The sequence below is a fragment of the Suillus plorans genome, assembly GCF_016647745.1.
Source record: "Suillus plorans strain S12 chromosome Unknown HD556scaffold_35, whole genome shotgun sequence".
NCBI lineage: Eukaryota > Fungi > Basidiomycota > Agaricomycetes > Boletales > Suillaceae > Suillus > Suillus plorans.
The window spans coordinates 401,656-419,210 of record NW_024537419.1 but is presented as its reverse complement, the minus strand read 5'-3'; the positions used below and the strand labels follow the sequence as shown (position 1 = coordinate 419,210).

Here is a 17,555-nt window from a genome sequence, read left to right as displayed (position 1 = left end):
GGTGTTGCCGTTGGTGTTGTCGAATCTGCTAGGTCAGTGTGCGTTATACCGGGTGAGGATGAAGATGAAGTTGTGGGAGCGGCGGCTACCCTGCGCGTTTTCGCAGATGATTTGGCCGCTACTGGCACGGTTATTGCTTTCACGACTTCTGGCGCTTTCCCTTTACTTGACGAAGCTTGGACAGCAGGAGAGATAATCTCCTCTGTTACAGTGGCTTGCCTAGATGCGGGTGCTGGCTTCGCGCAATACTTGCTGGTGATTTCTACACCATCAAACTTGACGTTCTTTCCTTTACCTTCGCCTTTTGCTGACCCGCGCTTGGTATTGTGTCTGGCGGTTGCAAGTGCAAGTGCTTGCGCGGCGTGTAACACATCTACTTCCTCCTCATCTATATCAGACTCGGATTCTGCGATGGTGTGAATGAACGTGGACGGGTCTATGTCTAGTACGACGTCGACATCCGACGACACACGAACATATAGCGCTGCGGTAACACTAGAGCTGGGAAGCGCTTCGTTCGCCTGCTTGTTCGAGTGATACCTATTGAGCCGATCCTTCAAGGTACCGTCGCTTGCGCGTCCAGGGATCCAATCTCCACTGGTCAATACCAGTTTCATCGATGTCTGGTGTACCTTACACTTGCCGGCACTAATGTAGGCGTCCTTTTCTTGGCAGCGGCTCAAGAAGTGATCGTTCTTTCCGCAGAACATGCAACTGCTTGGTGGTGAACCGCTGGGTCGTCGCGCTTGGTACTCCTGTTTGACAACTGTACCTTGTGCCGGTTGTTGCAGCACCTTTACCGCCGGTGTGGCAGCGCTTGGATACGGCATTAATACCGATGTTCCAATGGTTTCTGGAGTCACGGCTCCCATTCCTGGAATCAAGAATTTGGTGGCTGCGTCCACATCTGCAAAGGGGTAAGGGTCGCGCGGATGGTGGTCCGGGAACTTAATCATTAAGCGCGTGTGAAGCAGTGCTTGAACATTGCTTGGGAAACCTTCTAGCCACATGCGGTTTCGTTCCGCCTTACCTATGTGATCTTTTGCGATCAAGGAATCAGCGATCTCTCTGAATGCGCGGCGGTAATTGCCAAGCTCGGTGAGCGAAGGCATTGGTAGGGCCGTGTGTTTGCGCGCAACCGATTGAAGGTCGGATATGACATAGCACTTTTCGCCTTCACAGCCGGGGTACATTTTCTTTACCTCATCGATAAAAGTGTCGTAATTGCTTAACTTTGCCTCCGGCATTCCAGACCAGAGTGCGCGCTCGCTGTTAGGCAAGTAGCGAATGATACCTTTGATTCGGTCTCCCCCGACTAGGTTCGCGTCATCGGCGCATGACTCATAATCCTCAATGAACACGAGGAGGTTTTCCACCATGCTGTCGAACTTTGGTGCTTTGTCCGAACCGCGGATCGGCATTCTGATAGTCAAAGACATTTTGACTGGTTGAGGTTTGGTAGGTTGAGGCTTGGCTATGGTGGGCGTTGGAAGTATGACATTTGATGGTCCTGCTTGAGCAAACTGAGGGATAAATATGGCGGCGCGGTTCCGAATAGAGGTCAGCCCGATTAGGGGTTCCGTTTGTTCCATTTTAACAACAGGCGCTACGCTTGTTAGCAGCGCATGAATCCGAGATGAAGGTTCTTCTTTGACGGTCGCGCTAGAAACAGTGTAGAGACTCATGCCTCTCATTGTGTGATATGGCAGTTTTCACTAGGGAGTACACAGCACGAACTTGCAGCATCACTCTGTATGCTATCTGCAGCTATTCCCTTACGAGGCGCAGCTTTCCCGCGCAACGCGCAACATGCGCACACACTTCCCACACTTCACGAGGTATATGCGCGCGCTTTCCCACGCTTGAGCGCCCTATAGTGCCCACCATCCAGAAGCATCCATCCACTGTCCACCAAGTTCTCTAGTGCGTGTATTTCCATTTGCCCTTATTTGCATATCATACCACCTTTATTCTTATCATGGACCCTTACTTACATATATCTTTACATACCTCACTCGGTAGCGCTTCGGCTCTGCATGACAGTGCTTAGGCACCGTATATAAGCGCCAGCAGTACATAATATTACTCACCTAACTCACTTTCCACTTTACCTCCCACTTACCCACTTACTACCTAGCAGAATATAGTTGCAATCTATTCTTTGGCACCTCGTCTCTCAGCTTGCATCTCTCACCTCATCTAATATCTAATCATCACTTAAGCAAACTCACTCTTACTCTCTCTCATTTCCGCTCACACGCGCACCTTCCCTTTCCCGCGCCTCGTCGCGCGCACCTGCGCTTTCACGCACTCCGCATTAGCCAACCAGTAGTGCCTTCAGCGCCTACTACCAGATCCTTGCTGCACTTGCTTCCCCTTTAGGGTCGAACGCACTTGTCGTCTCAAGTATAGCAGACTAGGCAACGCACAACCTCACAACATTATAGATACAGTCAGGAGCATCATTTGTTCCTCTCTGTATAGTTGATTCTACAACGGTTAGCGGGGTAAGCGGAGACAAAGAAATAAAGTTTGGGTCTAATGGATTTTTAGGTGTTTCAACAAACGCGCCGGGTGGCAGGTTGCAGGGATGGTTGTGTGACTCGAAGTCGTCCAAGGATTCGCCATGCACTGATTCTTTGGGCAACAGCGTGACCAGCGACGCGGGTGCAAATGGGTTTGGTGACAATAGGGATAGGTTGGGGCACATAGGCTCCAAGAAGTTCTGTGGGCGCTTGTATTTGACCGGGGTCAAAATTTCCTGAATGGTGGATAAGCGCGAAGAGGCGACCGCTCTTCGGAATTCTTCTAAGACTTTGTTCCTTGCGACACGTTCTTTGGTAGGCCTGAGTAACCTACCAGTTTTCTCAGATGATCCCCTCGCGGTGGGCTCCAGTTGTAGGTGAGGAATTGGTAGTGGGGTTATATAGTGATATGAGAGAAACTCAAGTAGTCCTTGATGAGTGAGATATGTGTCGACCCAAGGAGATTGCTACTGAGAAGGTTCCTCTAAGTGTATATGTGGAGGGAAACACTGGACCGGGCACTTGGTCAAGCCTGGTAAGGCGTGCGATGAGGAGCGACAGTGGGCAACAATGAGCGACGACGCGCGACTTATAACGGAAGCGTGCGCTGAGCGGAAGCGGTGCACGCATGCGGGTGGTGGAGCATGGTGACTTTTTAATGAGTCAGAAAACTAATAGGCAGAGTTTCTAGTAATGTGCGGCGGCAGCGCTCGTATTTGTTACTTAGATACTTAAGAGATATGAGGGAGAACTTAGACTTAGAGTCCAATGATGTGCGGGCAGAAAGATGCTCATAATACAGTTTAGGCGCGAGTATATATACTAAGTAATGTTAAGTGCTGTCAAGCACTAAAGCGAACCGAGAAGTGAAGCGGATACGAGATAATATGTAATGTAAGGGTCCATGACGGAAAACATACGAAATATGGCCATAAGCGCCGGAGTTATGTCAGAATAAATGGAAATAAGATGGGAATACGCACCAATGAACCGAACAGACATGGAATGGATGGACAGAGGACAAGCGACGGAACCAAGGGTGCGCGCGCCGATGCACGACTGATGCGCTCATGCACGCAAGCGGCCGACGAAGCGCTCAAGTGCGCAAGGTGAGATATGAGTTGCACTGTATTAGGAAGTGATTTGGACGATGGGAATTTAGATCCCTGCAAGCCCACAGAGATATCAGTCTCTACACCAATACCATATCCGGAGCCATAGTTCTACATGAAAAATGACTGAAGGGTCTGCACATTATGTCATCAACACTAATTCTTGCAACTCGCACATTAGGCATATCTATGTGTTCAACTTGGATTCAAAGCCTTGTATGGCATGTGTTATGATGAAGCCACTGACCACTTCACTGACACTATCAACTCTGACGCTTTCTCATCAAAACCAGACATTCATGAAATGTACAAGGACTTCGCTATGGTGTGTTAGATGATGTATATATGATGCTGTCCATAACTGTATTGTCCAGCTCTTTGGCTGGGACCTGAAGTCCTTATGGCAAAAGACACATCAGAAACAGTGTCATGCACTTCTTCAGGCAGGTAATCTTCCAGATGCCGTGAAATCATACCGATACATAATAGCTTCAAGTGGTAAAAATAACAAGGCAGACTTGACTGGTCCAATGGTAAGTCTGGGATTCATAATTTGGCACAGGCTACAATCTTAATCAACATTTTACTCAGCTTTCAGGGAAGAATGCAGTGCACTCTGTCTTACCAATGGAGATATTACCCTCAATGCAGGCAATTATGATAGAGCTATTGACCTGGATTCTATGACTAATATCATCTTTGCAAATCATAGCAAGGCCAAGTTGGGGAAAATGTTGTGGATAGAAGCACTTCTGGATGCACAGAAGGTACGATGGCGCCTACTCAGGCCATTTCGTAACTAATAGCCAACTTTGGCGATATATAGGTCATCAAATCCAACCCTTCATCTCATATTGGATACATGTTGAAGCATGCAGCATTTCATGGTACACAACACTATGATGAAGCTATTGTGGCCTTTCAAACAATGTTCTCAAAATTGAGTAATGCTTCCGACTCCGAGACACAAAGTAAGCCCTAATACCTCATCTGTTAACATGCTCTGATTGTTTCTGTAGAATTGTGCCAGCAGTATCTCAGTCTATCTGAAGTGGATTGTGCTATTCAAATGATCATCAATGCTCAAATTGACAATGCTCCTCTGCATGTACATCAGGAAACCTGTATTTTCCCTGATTGACCTGCATGGTCTAATAGCCATAATGAGCTGCCTACCTCAGAGTATGACATACTATATGTCTGACATCAGACCAGGCAGATCATTCAGGCAAAACACATACATATTCCATCAGAACACCAATACCAACAGACCTATCATATAATAATTGAGTCCTGACTCTATACCATCAGATAGTACAGGCTGTCTGTTCATTAGAATATTAATACTAACAGCCTAATCAGTGCAATGAGGTGCCAATACCATTAAATTCCTAAATGGACAGGCAGAGCAGTGTTATTTGTCCACCCAACCAGCAGTAATAGTAGACACATCAGATGGCATAAGCAAGACAAACACTTTACCTGGCAGAATATCAGTACCCACAGACTAATCATATTGCCATTGAGGCACAAATACATTATTGCAGACAGTACAATATATCTGTCCCTCAGATAGTACTGATTACAGCTCAATCAGAGGGATTAGATGCACACAAGGTCATATTTCCCTATCCTCAGTAGCACAGACCATATGCCCCCCAGACTAGTATTGGTTTCAGGAATATTAGATGAAACAGCAGTAAGCAACATCAGGTTCTCATATCAGCAAGGAGAACAGACAATCTGGATCTCATAACATCAATACAGACAGTAATTATCAGATGAGTGGAAGTTCATGTCAGCAACTTCACACTGTAAAAAAAAATACAGCTGATGGGAGTTGAACCCGGTGTAACACTCAGACTGGCGTTGGTCGCGTATCCTTCCTAAATTGTATGTGTCTCACACTTATATTCCCTGACACTCCTTTTACCTTCCGAGAGTTCCACGCACTCGTCCGAGTAGTCCGAAGGTCATCCGTTCCCTTCCGAGGTCTGTATACACGTCCAATCCTCCGTACCATGTCCTTTCCATGTCCGTTTGACTTCGCTGGTGCGTTTTTACATTGGTTTATTTGTTATTGATCATGTCTTAGGGGCACATACATTGAAAAGCTTGATTAATACGTATGGCTACACGCCTCATGTGCTATTACATGCATATCTCTGTAGCGGCTCGCCTTGAGTCTTATTACATTTCGGATAGCTTATCTCGCTACTAGTTTCGCCTACGCAGATTCCGGACTTTCACACTGTAGGATATAATCTGACTCGCCAGATACTCGCACTTCACTTTCACTTTCCTGGCTACGAGTCATAGTTTGTAGAGTCACTTTGGATAGTCGTACTTCGCGCGATCGATCTTTTTGTTCATTCGGAACGATTGTTTGGCCTGACCGCTGCCATTTCGCATCTTGATATCTCTTAGCTCTTCTGATAGACTTTGTCTAGTCGTACTTTGGTACCTCTATTAAGTCTTATACTTCGACATATCTCGACACACTTCGACACATCCACCGTATTTCTCTCTCGGAACCTTCGCTGCTCATCGGATGTCTATTGGACACCTCGTACAGCCTCGGACCTTTGTTTCTTGACTTTGGACCACCTTTGCTCACATTGGACAAGTACTTCGGTACTTCGGACGCATCTTCGGAACTCGAGATGCACTTTGGGTAACTCTTCCTGTTTTCACCTTTGATCTTAACAAGATATCCCTTGCATTTATATCAAGAGATAATTCTATAGGCAGTCTCTTTGGGACGAGCATTACACTCGCACATTGAGTTCTAAGGTAATACATTTGTAGCGCCTACAACGAATCAACTCTTTACACCGGTACTACTAGTACCAGTAACACCTTCAATGATGAATCAACCATTCAACCAAAGTCACACAATTTGGAGCAGGACAATTCATACCACGTGTACTACTAGTAGTAGTAAGCCTGACAAACTAAGAACAAAGTGGTACATTGTACAAAGGGAAAAAAAAGCATTTAGTATGAAAACAAACCTGAAAATTGAGCGAATCATGATCAAACACAATGTAACCAGGTATTAATGGCATCTCCCTTGCTTGTTGGAGCTTCCAGATGGGACATACTCAGCATCATCGACCTCGTCGATGGTGCACTTCAGGAAGTTCCCATTGTAGAGACTGACATCTCTGTGGCCTCGTAGAGGTCTAATTTCCGATGCGTGCATCAATGCTAATCATTACCCAAATCATTCCCTATCATATCCGACTCAATACGCACCAAACCCGAAAATCATCGGACATCGGACATCGCATTGGACTATCGGATATTGTGCGCACTCGTCCTACCTATGTCCTGTGTCATTTTGCTAGCCCCACTAGGTGCGTAGTTACTTGTTTTCCCATCACTAACATTGTAGACCACATTATTACATGTCCGCAGCACCTCATGTCTTATTACATAGGACATCAGACCCAAAAATATTGCACTACTACTTTCGCCTATAGGGTTCCAGCCTTCTACGTATCTACATAAATATTGGACTCCCCATAGCATTACGATCATCCAAGTAGAGGAGAGCCGTTCTCCGACGCTTAGGGGTCAAACCCGATATTTCGTAGTTCTTAGTTGACATTGTGAATATCATCGTTCCTTCACCGCCCATATCCGTCATCGTTATTATTGCGCACACCTCTCACTTTCCCGATGCTCGCTATAGCGTTGCTATTAGTTTCCGATACCCCGAACCCGAACCCAATAACCCGAAACCCTGAAAATATCGGACCTGACACTTTTGCATCGGACATCATAATTATACCTTCAGACATTGTTTCCCGCACTCGGACTATTGACCCCACATCACTCACTGACCCCCAAAACTATTCCCAGACCGCAGACCCCTGGGTTGAACGCACTTGTCTCACCAAGTATAGCAGACTAGGCAGTGCAAGACCACAACATATAGATATCAGTTTGGAGCCATCTTTGTATAGCCCCACTCTGTGTTGTATTCCTACACCGTGCCACTTGCAATATCTCCTGAATCCCGTTTGCTTGGCAGCCATCTCCAAGCCATCAACATAAGCACCCCAAGCCATTACTGTGCCCAGAAGAGTGTATCCTCTGAGGTTTTGGATTAAGGTGCTGAAAAGAACTGCGTGAATTGCTAAAGTCATTGACGGATTAATGGTACTTACTTGAGAGGGTCGCTGTTAAGACCGTGCACAAAGGGTAGGACTGATTCCAAGGGGCTTGGCTTCAGCTCGTGCGCTGCGCCCCTTACCCGAGTATGTGCCCTTAACTTCAGAATGAAGTCCGGAGAAAGTCCAGTGAAGTCCGAAGGACTTCCGGAGGAGCGTGGGAAACTTCGGAAGGACTTTCCGGACGAGTGCGAGAAACTTCCGGATGAGTGCGGGAAAGTTCCGGAGGAACTTCCGGAAATTACGATGGAGTTTCGTCCTGATGGGGATATGTGTAATGGCTACTCAGGACTCGTCCTGAGTAGAAGGAAACAGAGGAAAGGCTGCAAGGACAAAGTCCGAAGCAGAATAGGTCCGGAGGACCGCGGGAAAGTTCCGGAGGAACTTCCGGAAACTCGGAGGAATGGAGGATCGGATGAGTGGATGAGTGGATGAGTGGATGAGTGGAGGAGCGGAGGAGCGGAGCTCCGGCCTAGGGAATTTCTCCCTAGGCCTGAGATGGATAATGACTAAGTCGGAGGACTAGAACTGTTACGAGGACTTAGGGTGAAGGCTAGTGCGAGGACTAATATGTGTATGATATTCAGACTGAGGAAGTACAAAGATTCTACAGAGTTTATATACTACAGAGGACTTAACGGAGAGTCAGTCAGCGCAGTCCGAAGCTATGCGAGGCTGTGGACGGAGGATGTAGAAAAGTCAAACACTAGTCTATCGGAAAATAGTAAATGAAGACGGAGATGAAGACAAAGGAACATAAAGCCGGAAATGAAACGAGGTACGGAAAATGAGGAAGTCTAACTCAAGAAGGAACATACAAAGGGATAAGGCACGGAAGATAGACGCGGGTCGGATCCGGAAGATAGACGTGGGTCGGATCCGGATGTTCGGAAGTCCGGAGACAGGTGATTACCATAAGGGGATGGGCGCTGATTTAAGGTTTGGGTTTGGACATGACAGATAGGTCGGATCCGGAGATCCGGAGATGTGGATATCAGATCTGGTGTCCGGATATCAGATGCAGGAGTACAGGGATCCGGACGGATAGAGGATTGGGTCTGGAGACATGGACAGGAGGTCCGGAGGTCCGGATGAGGCGTGGGAACATCGTCTGATGTTGGTCCGGAATGCGGGATATGACAGTCGCCACTAGTACTTGGAGGATGTTCACCCTCCAGATGCCAGACTGTTGAGTCATGAACTCTTTCCAGGGTACACTTGAATAGATGCTGGACACATCGAAGTTTAGCATTGTCTTGCTGCGGGAAGAGTGCCTGTTAGCATTGCATTAAATTAGTTAGAACTAGTCGCTAGTATCAAAAACATATACTATGTACCATGGTGGTGTAATATTGCGAACAATGGTTGGTTATCTTCAACCATCCATTAGGGGGGTGGAGCCAAGTCATAATGGTTATCGTGAGGGGTTGCAGCCAAGTGTGCGAGCAAAATGAGATCCCACTACCACTTGCACTCCCACTGACCTCTTTGATGTGCCCAACCTTCTTCTTGTCTAACTCCTGCTCAATCGCCCATTCATCGCTCACTAAGGTGTGTCTTTCTGCCTCGGCAATGTGAAAATGGGTGGCCCCCTCGATGTGGGGGTTCTTGTCCACAAAAAGTTGGATTTTCGATCCTGCCGACTCTGAAGATTGGGAGAATGATACTTCAAAGGCCATAGCGGGTGGAACTCTGCATCTCTTGTCTCACGTTGAATTAGCATATCAGGGATGCTGAGATTACATTTGTCTTCATTGTCCTCATTATCTTCCCCTTGTTCGACCATCGTGTTCATGTGCATGTGGATGGCAGTATGGAGTGCTTGTGGAAGTGGCAAAGATGCTGCGATGTTTCCCATTGTAGTGCACAGAGGCGCTAGAATGGATTCGTGTACTGGAGTCAGCAGGTTGACAGAGAGTTTTTGAAGGGGTGGGATGTATGATGGTCTGGAGAAAGTGCTGGATCAGCTTAGACATGGCAGGTGGAGAGAAGGCTTACTTGTGAATGAGATTATCGTCGGATTCAATTGCATTCAGGATATAATGATAATTTTGCTCTGAAACATTGGAAAATACCTGGTATGGCAATCAGCCAGAGAAAGATAAGAATGGTGATGGCTTCTTGTACCTCGTGTTCAGGTCCCTTGCCGCCCTTCCAAATGGCAGCAATAATACGCTGACGAAGATCTGTAGAGCTTAGCAAAGAACTCCCATGATATTTTAATCAGATATGACTCACCATCTTTTAGCTCCAACACTGGTGGCTTCAGCATCTTTGGCTTTAACAGGAGGCAAGGTTTTGGCTCCAGGCTTGAAGCTGATTCCACTGAAGTGCTAGATTGGCTACTTATCAGCAAACTTGCCGAGGATGTGGAGTGTCGCTTGAATCTTCTAGTACTTTAGGAGGGCCCTTTGCCACTGACATTTTCGAGTTATCCAGGGAGTATGCTAATATTCGGCTGGGAATGCCATGCGGGACTATGCTCGCAGAAAAAGCCTTGCCCATTTATTGGGCCTTGCTGTAACAAAGTAAGAGATTCAGAGGGCATAGCTTTGCATGCCTGTTGTGACATTCTTACCTTATATGCAAAAGTGGCAGTGTCAACCAGGTTCTTAGCTTGAAACCAGAGTATCCAAGCTGGTGTTTGCCACCGGAACCATGGCTAGTGGTAGTAAGGTGAAGAGAAACCTAGTTAGTAGTATTGGGAAAGAGTGCTAGAGAAGGCCTGTCAGCGCATACTAGTTGGACTCAGAGAGCCCTAGAAATGATGTCTAAAAAAGACACACAGCATTTCACATCAGAAAACCTAGATTTTTCCTGATTTGTCTGTAGGGTCTGATACCAGTACATTCAGTCCCATCAGACATCAGACATTGTCTGATATCAGAGAGGTCCTGTTAAGAACGTGCTCAAAGGTCAGATCCGAAGGGCTTGGCTTCAGCTCGTGCGCTGCGCCCCTTACCCAAGTACATGCCCCTAACTTCTGAGGGCTGTCGAACGATGTCCAAAGGTTACCGGACAATGTCCGGAGGGTGTCGGGCGATGCCCGGAGTCCGATGTCCGATGCGCGGGAATTCCGGCAGACATTCAGGAACAAGAGATAAGACTAATCCGGACAAAGTCCGAACTAGAAAGGAAACAGTGGAGGACTACCAGAGGTAGAGGCAGAGGTGACAAGTCTATAGGAATCGATCCTAAGACAAGCGGAGGTCGACGAGAGAGAAACTCAAGTCGGACGGAGGAGGGAATGAGCAGAGTCTAAGATGATATTCGAAATAAGGATGTACATAGATTCTACAGGGTTTATATACTACTGAGGACTTATCGGAGAACAGAAATGCGCAGTCCGAAGCTATACAAAGCTGTGGACGGAGCGTATAGAAAAGTCAAACACTAGTCTATCGGAAAATAGTAAATGAACCCGGAGATTAGAACAGATGAAAATAAAGGCGGAAATGAAATGAGGTACAGAAAATGATATAGTCTAACTGGAGTAGGAACGTACAAAGGGATAAGGCGCGGAAGTTAGATGCGGGTCGGATCCGGACATAGATAGACGTCGGCCAGATCTGGACTTCCGGAAATGATGTGTGTGATAGGTCCGGGTCCGGAACACGGGATATGACAGTATCCCCCCCTTAGGGCCGAGCCCACGAGGCTTCTGATTCGGAAGTCCGGTCCGGAGTTTTATGAATGCGAGATGATGGGCGGAGCTCGTAAAAATAGCACTGAAGCATATAAGTAGGCCAGAATGCCCAGGAAACATTTAAAACTTTCCCCCTAACTCCTATTACTGCTTTAACATGTCTAACTCCACTTCCGGCAACAAGAAGTCTGCCCGACAACTCCTTGAAGAGAGACAGGCGGAAATGGTCGCCGAAATCGCGCAGCTCGAGGCGGAGGAAGAAGAGCGCAAGTGCAAGGAGGCGGAAGAGGAACGGAAACGCGTGGAGGAACAGAAGCGGAAGGACATTGAGGAAACTCGGAGGGTGTTGGCTGAACGCGAGCGGGAGCGCCTGATGAAGGCTAGAGCGGATAATGTGTCGGAGGTGAGTCAGATGAGGTTTTTTAGGGTCTGGACAGCTGCGTTTATTTCGCAGTTTGTTTCGTAGTTTATTTTGTTTGTAACAATATGTACAAACAACCGTGACAAGGTCGCCGCATCACGCACCATATGACATCACACCAAGGCTGAAATGCCTCCAGCTAATGAAATCCAGCGTTTCCACATGCTGCGGATGGCCGCTGCAATGATTGGTCAACTTGTTATGGGTCTTATAATTGCCTACATGACACCATTTCTTGAGAAACAGCCCTACCATACCTCACTCCTCACTGGACATGCATGGGTGCAAGAACTCACCAATGGACATCCTGACCGGATCAAGACTGAGCTCGGAATGAGGAAGCACGTTTTCCATGCCCTTGTACATGAGCTTCGGACTTGTGGGCTACGAGATTCAAAATATATTCTGCTTGACGAGCAAGTTTCCATATTTCTATATACATGTGTGACAGGGCTTTCAAGCCGTCATGTTGCAGAACGTTTTCAGCACTCACACACGACCACACAGAAGTATGTTCATATTGCAAGATATTCATTATCTCACATGTCATCAGATATTTCAAGAGAGTCCTGCTTGCTCTGTCTTCAGCTCCCTTCTACAACAAATTTGTATATCTTCCACGGGACGATGCACCTATTCCAGCAGAAATATCAGGGAATTCGAAACTCTTTCCATACTTCAAAGGGGCACTTGTGACCATGGATGGTACACACATTGCATGTTGTCCATCCGTGGCAGAAAGACAGCTTTCACAAAACCGAAAGGGTTTTGTCAGCCAAAATTGTCTTGCATGCTGTTCATTTGATCTTCGGTTCCAGTATGTTCTCAGTGGTTGGGATGGATCAACCTCAGACTCGACTCTCTACAATAATGCCCGTCTCACTGACCTGTAGATTCCAGGAGGGAGATACTACCTTGCAGATGCTGGGTTTGGAATATGCAATTCACTTCTCGTTCCGTATCGAAGTGTCCGGTACCACTTGGCTGAGTGGGGTCGAGCTGCAGTTCGGTGAGCAATATGTCACTTGACTCATCAATCTTCTCATGCAAGGCAGGCCACAAAACTCCAAAGAAATATACAACCTTCGGCATGCTCAAGCTCGAAATGTGATTGAGCGGATTTTCGGCATTCTCAAGAAGCGGTTCGTGATACTCGTACATCCACCAGAATATAGTATGTCGACTCAAGCCCGAATTCCCCCGGCACTTTGTGCTGTCCACAACTTCATTCAAAGTTTCGATCCAAAGGAAATAGAGGAATTCGCTACTGAGGATCTCATTGATGCTGATGCAGGCGAGTCGAGGGGTGATCTTGCTGAAGGACCAGCAGGCCGTGCTGAAAGGCAAAAGGCGACGGAGGACAGAGATAGTATTGCAGATGCTATGTGGAGGGATTACCATAGAGCTCGTCAAGACATGACAAGATGAGTGCGCGACAATATATATACTATCTAGAGACCCTGCTTGTTGATAAATTTGATCTTGCGGTCAACAAAAGACTTCCTTGGCCCATCGTTGGACATCACAATATATGTGTCAGCAGCGCTGACATCCATCTGAAAAGCTTCAATAAGTGCGGCCATGCTATCATCATCAAGATGTGTTTCTAGAAGTTGTGCGCGTCGCATTGCTGCCTGCTTGTGTTGAGGTGATAAGGCAATAGCTGATTTTTGTGATTGTGAGGCTACACGGAAGACATCGGTGAACTCAGAAAATTGATCATTTATTGCATATAGTGCGGTGGCTGATCCACCAATGCGCTGGTGTTTCGAAGATGGACCAGAGGGACAAGATGAGGAAGCAGTAAGAGACGGAGTCAAAGCCACAGGTGCAGATTTTCGCTTCGAAGGAGGAGGAGTTGCTTCCCAAGGAATGATATCATCTTCATCGTCATCTAGCTCTCTCTCTGCAATTGTTCTCTTGTCATCTTCTTTAACTCCTGAGTCTCCTGTTGTGGATGCCACTGGCTCGTGCTCGACAGCAGGGCCTTCATTGCTGATGTTGCTAGGAGTGTGTTGCGATTCGAAGGTTTCCTGGCCTGCATGAAAAGCATTGGTGCCACGTGAGATCTGCGCACGCAAAAGGTCATCCATCTCGTCAAAGTGCTTCCAGCCTTTGTTGCGAAACGGCTTTGCATCAGGATGTGCCTTGAAAAATGGTCAGACTTGCAACAGATCCACATCATGAAAACCTACATTTGCGAATGTTGTCCAACATGCGGCATCAGCTGGGCCAATATTTGCGCCAAGTTCCTCGTCCCACGAAAAGCCTGATTGCGACTTGATTTCAACAATAGCGGCATGCTTTTTCTTGCACTGTAGCAGTCAGGACTTGATTAACTGTGAAATAACAACATACTACGTACCATAATCCATTTGTTCTTGCATGACTGCCAGTCCCTTTTGTTTCCCACTATGTAGTTCTCCTTTGGAGTGCCGTCTGGTGGCTCCAACAAATGAGCCGCTGCAGCGGCAAAGGTTGCCTGTTTGAAGTTGATACCATCTCCACCTTTGGCACGATGAAGTGTGAGATATTGAATGAGCCGGGAGGTTGCTTTGTCGGTCCAGTGAGTGGCTGAGCCTACACTTGCAGTGTTGTTGACAGGCGCTGTACTAGTACTCTTCCGTTTCGCCATTGGCAAGGGGTGGTGTGGACGCTGATCAAGTCACATGTGAGTCACAGCTTGTTACTTGTTACCACACCACCTACAGGAATAAACTGCGAAATAAACTGCGAAATAAACGCAGCTGTCCAGACTCTTATGTTTTCCGGAGATTCATAGAGTCTTAGTCCTCCGGTCCGGCGGATCCGGAGGTCACATGCGAGATGTGCGTCACCAGGCGCAAGGCTTGCACCTAGGCAGTAGCGTCCAAGATGCCTAGAGTGAGTGTTTGTTTTATCCGGATCCGGATGATTGCTAATGATTCCGGAAGATCCGGACATGTGACCAATGCCGCGCATCCAAAGGAAAAATGTGTCGGCGGAAATCTGCCTGTCAAGACGCCGGCTGGCAAAGGCAAAGGCAAGAAACGTGCACGTCCAGAGGGATCTCCGAGTCCCAAGGGCAAAGGCAAGCGGCGCCAGAGGAGTCCGGAGGACCTTGACGACGACGTGGAGATTATCTCCAGTCCCCGGACGGTTATTGGGGAGGGGCAAGACTGGATGGAGTACAATGACCAGGCCTGGGTCGCAGCCGCCAACAATATTGTGGCGGAACTGGCCCGGACGAATGGGCTGATGGAGAGAGGTATTGCAGTGGCAGAGGGAAGTAGGGCTGCGATGGACTGGGTGAGTGAGACCATGCTCCGGTTCATGGAGGAGCAGAGGGAGTTTCAGACTCTCTTCATGGAGAGTCTGAGGGGCGGTTTCCGGATGCATGTAGAGGATGCTCCGGAGGAGGAAAGTGGGGAGGAGGCAGAAAAGGAGGCCGGCGGATCTGGCGGAGACATGGAGATGGACTCTTAGGTCGTCAGATCTGAAGTCTGGATGTCGGACGCCTAAATAATGTACATATGTGCACGTACTTTTTACTCATTTGTTAGAAGTTGGTCCCGGCTTATCCGGATATGCTGAGTGGAAATCCGATAGAAGTTCCGGCGCATTTCCGAGTTCGGTTGCGAGTATCCAGGAAGTTTCTTCATCTGTTCCCTCATATCCGGCCCAACGTACTAAGTATAGCAGTTGGCAGTGACATCTCCGGCGGTCGATTTTGGAATCCAGAATTTCGGAGATTTCGTATTCCGGTTCTCCGTCGACTAATACCGGAGGCGGAGGAGGTTGGACGCGATTAGGAATAGTGTTCGGAGTTGTGGGTTCTAACTGAGAGACATGGAATAGGGGATGCACAGATTGCATAGCGTCCGGAAGACGGATGGTGAAGGAATGAGTGCCGGTGTAGGGATTCATTTCTGGGCTTGTAGAGACTGTTTTTACCTTACCTTATGTTGGCACTTTTGTAGCTTACATAAGCAAGTTATCTTTTCACCAGTTACCAGTAGGAGTCAGAGTAGTCTTCAGCAGTTTTTCATGATATTTCCTCTCCTCTGAGCCTTGAGCCTGGTCCAGAAACCCTTTAGGGTCAAATAGCAGCTAGGTTCTGCAAGACCCAACATTGTTCAGACTCACCATCTGAATTGTTGTACCTTCACTGGGACGAGCAATGATGTTGAATGGTCCGAGATTCTTTTCCGAGAGCTTTTTCGATGGTCGGGTCAAGCGGAAATATTTTGCTTTAACAAAGACCTGTTCTCCGACTTTGAAGTCCGGAGCGGGTTTCCGTCTAGCATCCGCGGGTCCTTGATATCTTGCTTGGGCAAGGGACATTTCTTCTCGGAGGAATTGGTGAAGCTCATCTAAATCTATAGCATAATCCCGGGCGCGGGCGGAGGAAAGATCACGCTCCGGATGTATGGAAATGTTCGGGTGATAACCCTTATTGGCAAAGAATGGCAAAACTCCAGTGGTAGCACTTGGAGCGTTGTTGTATGCAAACTCGGCCAAGGGTAACAGTTCCGACCAATTGTCCTGCTGATAGTTGCAGTAGATCCGGAGGTATTGTTCTAGAGTTTGGTTAGCTCGCTCGGTTTGTCCGTCACCTTCCGGATGATATCTGGAGGTGAAATGGAGGATCATGTTGAGTGCTTTTCTGAGCGACCGGAAGAAGTGGGAAACGAATTCCGTACCGCAATCGGAAGTGACATGGGACGGAACTCTGTGTTTGGAAAACACATGGAGGAGGAATAACCAGGCGAGGTCCGGAGAGGTAATGGTGTCGTAGGTGGGGATGAATATGGATTGCTTGGATAGTCGATCTATGACTACCAGGATGGCAGTGAAGCCGGAGGAATCGGGGAGTTGTTCGATGAAGTCCATGGATATAGAATTCCACGGCTTCTCGGGGATGGGAAGTTGTTTCAACAATCCGTATGGTTTGTGTCGCGGAACTTTAGCTCGGGCGCAGGTCGTGCAGGACTTAACATAGTCCTTCACATATGCGCGGATTCCGGGCCAGGTATATTCCTGACGGATAACTTCCAGGGTCCGGTTCTGACCGAAATGTCCAGATAGCGGGTGGTCGTGCGTATTCTGGAGCACTCGGAGACGGAGGTCATTGGATTCTGGAACATATATACGGTTGTCGCAACAGAGGAAACCACTCTCGTCCACTGTCCATCTCGGGTCCGACGGACCCGGAAGATGACTGGAAGCGATAGGGTCATTAGGGAGGGCGGACAGAATGTCCTTATGAAGCTGCTCGACATCCATCAGTACAGCTGTCCGGAGCACCGGAATTGCTAGGTGTGATGCCCGGAGGGACGAAGCGAGCTGTTCTGTGGTAAATATCAGCCGGAGGTTGTGTGGATTAACTTGAGCGTAGTCCTTATCCCCCTCTTTGGGGTAGATGTCCCAACATCTAGTTAGGCAGTCGGGCTTTGCTCCGAGTTTTCCGGGTCGGAACCAGATAACGAGGTTAAACTGATGAAGATATTCTGACCAGCGGGCTTGTTGGTGGGTGAGGAGTTTTGTGGTAGTGAAGTATTTAAGGTTTTTGTGATCCGTGACGATGTCTATCGGCTCGGCAGAGCCTTCAAGGTAGTGTCGCCAGGATCGGAAGGCTTCATAGATAGCTAAAAGTTCCTTATCATGAGTGTCATAATTGAGTTCCGGAGCTGA

General features: G+C 47.7%; 3 protein-coding genes across 3 annotated transcripts; 1 reads left to right on the top strand and 2 right to left on the bottom strand.

The window, feature by feature from the left end:
• Positions 1 to 3,510: 3,510 nt before the first annotated feature.
• On the top strand, positions 3,511 to 4,778 carry HD556DRAFT_1309235 (uncharacterized protein; the record flags this gene model as incomplete). Its single annotated transcript, XM_041300250.1, has 7 exons — positions 3,511 to 3,564; positions 3,819 to 3,962; positions 4,012 to 4,084; positions 4,127 to 4,170; positions 4,354 to 4,404; positions 4,464 to 4,608; positions 4,657 to 4,778. The coding sequence occupies 7 exons, from the start codon at positions 3,511 to 3,513 to the stop codon at positions 4,776 to 4,778; spliced, it is 633 nt and encodes a 210-aa protein (XP_041159285.1).
• A 3,834-nt stretch (positions 4,779 to 8,612) lies between these two features.
• Positions 8,613 to 10,087, bottom strand: HD556DRAFT_1444384 (uncharacterized protein; the record flags this gene model as incomplete). Its single annotated transcript, XM_041306776.1, has 6 exons — positions 8,613 to 9,089; positions 9,153 to 9,460; positions 9,526 to 9,761; positions 9,814 to 9,890; positions 9,943 to 10,001; positions 10,054 to 10,087. The coding sequence occupies 6 exons, from the start codon at positions 10,085 to 10,087 to the stop codon at positions 8,613 to 8,615; spliced, it is 1,191 nt and encodes a 396-aa protein (XP_041159284.1).
• Positions 10,088 to 13,333: 3,246 nt separating this feature from the next.
• On the bottom strand, positions 13,334 to 14,517 carry HD556DRAFT_1309233 (uncharacterized protein; the record flags this gene model as incomplete). Its single annotated transcript, XM_041300249.1, has 3 exons — positions 13,334 to 14,029; positions 14,078 to 14,197; positions 14,248 to 14,517. 3 exons carry the CDS (start codon positions 14,515 to 14,517, stop codon positions 13,334 to 13,336), a joined length of 1,086 nt encoding a protein of 361 aa, XP_041159283.1.
• Positions 14,518 to 17,555: the final 3,038 nt, after the last annotated feature.